The following is a 3447-nucleotide window of genomic DNA, read 5'->3' on the forward strand; positions in this document are numbered from 1 at the left end:
ACCTACACTTTACATTGAGAATGAATGGCCAAACTTTAAAGAATACATAGTCGCTGTAGAAGATGAGGAATGGGAGAAGAAAAACATAGGGGAATTCACAAAATTAATAGAACAACATGAACAGGCTTGGAGGCCCGCTAAAGAGGAACTTGAAACCATAAATATAAGTAATGAAGAAATCACCCCTGAAGAGAAAGAAGAATTGATTGCACTGCTCAGAGATTACGTAGATGTCTTTGCTTGGTCCTACGAGGATATGCCTGGTTTGGATACGGATATCGTAGTACATAGGATACCACTGATGGATGGATGCAAACCGATTAAGCAGAAGTTGAGGAGAACTCATCCGGAGGTCTTAATCAAAGTAAAAGCAGAAATTGAAAAACAATGGAACGCTGGTTTTTTGGAAGTAGTCAAGTATCCACAATGGGTGTCAAACATAGTGGTGGTACCCAAAAAGGAAGGTAAAATCAGAGTTTGTGTGGACTTTAGGGACTTAAACCGGGCTAGCCCTAAAGATAATTTCCCTATACCACACATAGATATGTTAGTTGATAATGCAACACGTAGCTCCACATATTCCTTTATGGATGGGTTTTCAGGATACAATCAGATAAAAATGGCACAAGAGGATAAGGAGAAGACAACCTTTGTAACACCATGGGGAACCTTTTGCTACAAAGTCATGCCATTTGGTTTAAAGAATGCCGGGGCCACCTACCAAAGGGCTATGGTGACTTTGTTTCACGACATGATGCACAAAGAGATTGAAGTATACGTGGATGACATGATTGCTAAATCTAGAGAGGGAGAAAATCATGTCCAAATATTAAAGAAATTGTTTGAAAGACTAAGAAAATATAAGTTGAGACTTAACCCGGCGAAGTGTTCGTTCGGGGTGAAATCTGGGAAATTGTTGGGATTTGTGGTGAGTGACAAAGGGATAGAAGTTGATCCCGACAAAGTAAAGGCTATTCAATCTATGCCACCTCCCAAGATTGAGAAAGATGTGAGAAGCTTCTTAGGAAGGTTGAATTACATTGCTCGGTTTATATCCCAATTAACCACGACTTGTGACCCGATCTTTCATTTATTAAGGAAGAAGAACCCAGGAATTTGGAATGAAGAGTGCGAAGAGGCCTTTGAGAAAATCAAGCAATACTTGTTGAATCCGCCCTTGCTTGTTCCTCCTATACCAGAAAGGCCATTGATATTGTACCTAACAATAACAGAAACAATGATGGGATGTGTGCTTGGGCAACACGATGAAACTGGAAGGAAGGAAAGGGCCATTTATTACCTGAGCAAGAAGTTCACGGAATATGAGTCTAGGTATACGGTGATTGAGAAGCTGTGTTGCGCACTAACATGGGCTGTAAAGAGATTACGTCAGTATATGTTGTATTGACACGATCAAAGAGTTGATGTCTTATCCCAAGTGCAGGAGTGTCAAAGTAAAATAACCCGGCAAGACCGGGGTCGAACCACAGGGAGGTGAATTATATAAATTACAAATAAAGAAAAAGAGTTGAAGAGAATAATAACAGAAAAAGAGTTGAAGAGAATTTTGGGATGTGATATTGATGTAAGGATTAAACAATAACAAAACATATGTCAAGGTTATAGGATTTACTAATAGTATTTCAAATAAATATAATATAAACTCTTTTTATTACTCAACTAGAAACCACACACAAAGGAGGTTCTAATCGGATGATTTCTCGTTATTAGCTCATTATAAATTACTAACATGATTATATTAATTATCTTATATAAGTAATACCATACTTATAAATATCATCAAGCATTCATGTTGCTAGTTTATGTTAACAACAAATCAAGTTTCTATCATAATAACGATTTCGGCCGAAAACTATGAAAGATCAAGCATTTGATGTACCAAATATTATACAACACAAATCTAAATTAAACATTTAATAAGCAAGGTATTAAGAATTAGTAAGATAAAAAGATAAAACATGTTAATAACAATCTTTCTTGGATATAAACATTTAAAACTCATGTTGAGTTTATATTATACCTATTCTAACACCATTAGAGAAACCTTTTCACCTTGACATAATTAACTTAGCTAAACATTAAGAAGGAGAAAAACAAAAATAAACAATATAAGAACATAAACATAATATAAGCTAACTAAGTATAGGAAAGGAAATGAAAGAGCATAAACAAGAGATTACTATAGCATAAAAGAAAACTTGAACATTACAAAGATGTAGAGAGAAAGCAAGAAGATAACTTTGATCTGAAAATTAATATGACTAAATACATGGACAATGCCTCCTTTTATAGGCTAAGTTTCAGAACTATTGATTGATTGAAGAATTGGTGGGCATCCATTGATTTGGTGGCTGGTTTTTGACATTAATGGCTGCTGGTTTTTTGATATTGTGGGCTGATTTTTGATATTGTTGGCTGGCCAAAACGTCATTGCTCACATCAGAATTATAGCCAACTGAATTATGGAAGCTGTGGGCAATTGTCTCAGCTTTCCATAAAAAAAAACCAGAGCTCATTTGGACTTCTAGAACTCAAGATATGAGCCAAAAACTGAATAGTGCTTGAGCTGCAGGACAGCTTCCGACGTCTTCGTTGTTGCTAAGATTTGGGCTTGAAAACGGCAGAACTGAGTCTTTGACTTCCTATGAAAGTTGTAGGTCTATGTCTTACCTTTCCATCGATATAAAATAGACCTAAATCTGATATCTACAGCTCCAGATATGATCAAATTACTGAACGGTGTTCGAGTTTGGAATGCACCAGCAACACTTTGCTAAGTTTGGCCTTCTTTTTATCCTTTCAATTTCAATCCTTAAACTCATCAATCAATCCTTTTATTTATGTGATAGACCTACATTTAGGATGAACATTTACCATGAATTAAAGATATATTATATTTTTAGACTTGCTAATATAAAACATGCTTTTGGTAGGGAATTTAATGATACTTTAGGTGCAATATGATGACATAAATCCTTAATGAGAATGCACTTTTAAGTACTAATCATGTATCACACTACGTGGTTAATTTCCAAATTAGACCCGTTGAGGTTCCTGTCGCACCCTCGCGTGCGGAGCGCGGCGTCGCGACGATCGTCGATTGATTTTGGGGTCTCTTAGTTTTATTTTTGTGTAAAAGGGAGTCGCCACCTAGTATTATGGTCACTAGGAAACCTAACTGGCCTTTCAGAGATTCTAAGGAAAGGGACTGGTTGCGTAAAGGGAAGGTGTTAGCACCCCTAGTACGCCCTACCTAAGGTAAGCTGCTTGGTGTTTGTCTTATAATTGCTATGGTGTTGGTGTTTTCTAATCCCATCAGTTTTTCTCGGTTCGATTGTAACTAGATTTCTTAAGAAAGAAATCCAAGGAGATTCAATGCGCTTTACAAGCTCATTTTTTCCTTGGTATTTCAAGAACTCGTAAATC

General features: G+C 36.4%; 1 protein-coding gene across 1 annotated transcript in view; it reads left to right on the forward strand.

Moving 5' to 3' along the window:
- Positions 1-256: 256 nt before the first annotated feature.
- Positions 257-3447, forward strand: part of LOC105118917 (uncharacterized protein K02A2.6-like) — an 8022-nt gene continuing 4831 nt past the window's right edge. Inside the window, 2 exon segments of the mRNA XM_011016975.1 lie at positions 257-1401; positions 3006-3071. Coding sequence (XP_011015277.1) covers positions 257-1401; positions 3006-3071 — 1211 coding nt within the window.

The sequence above is a fragment of the Populus euphratica genome, unplaced genomic scaffold (assembly GCF_000495115.2).
Source record: "Populus euphratica unplaced genomic scaffold, PopEup_1.0 scaffold2349.1, whole genome shotgun sequence".
Lineage (NCBI taxonomy): Eukaryota > Viridiplantae > Streptophyta > Magnoliopsida > Malpighiales > Salicaceae > Populus > Populus euphratica.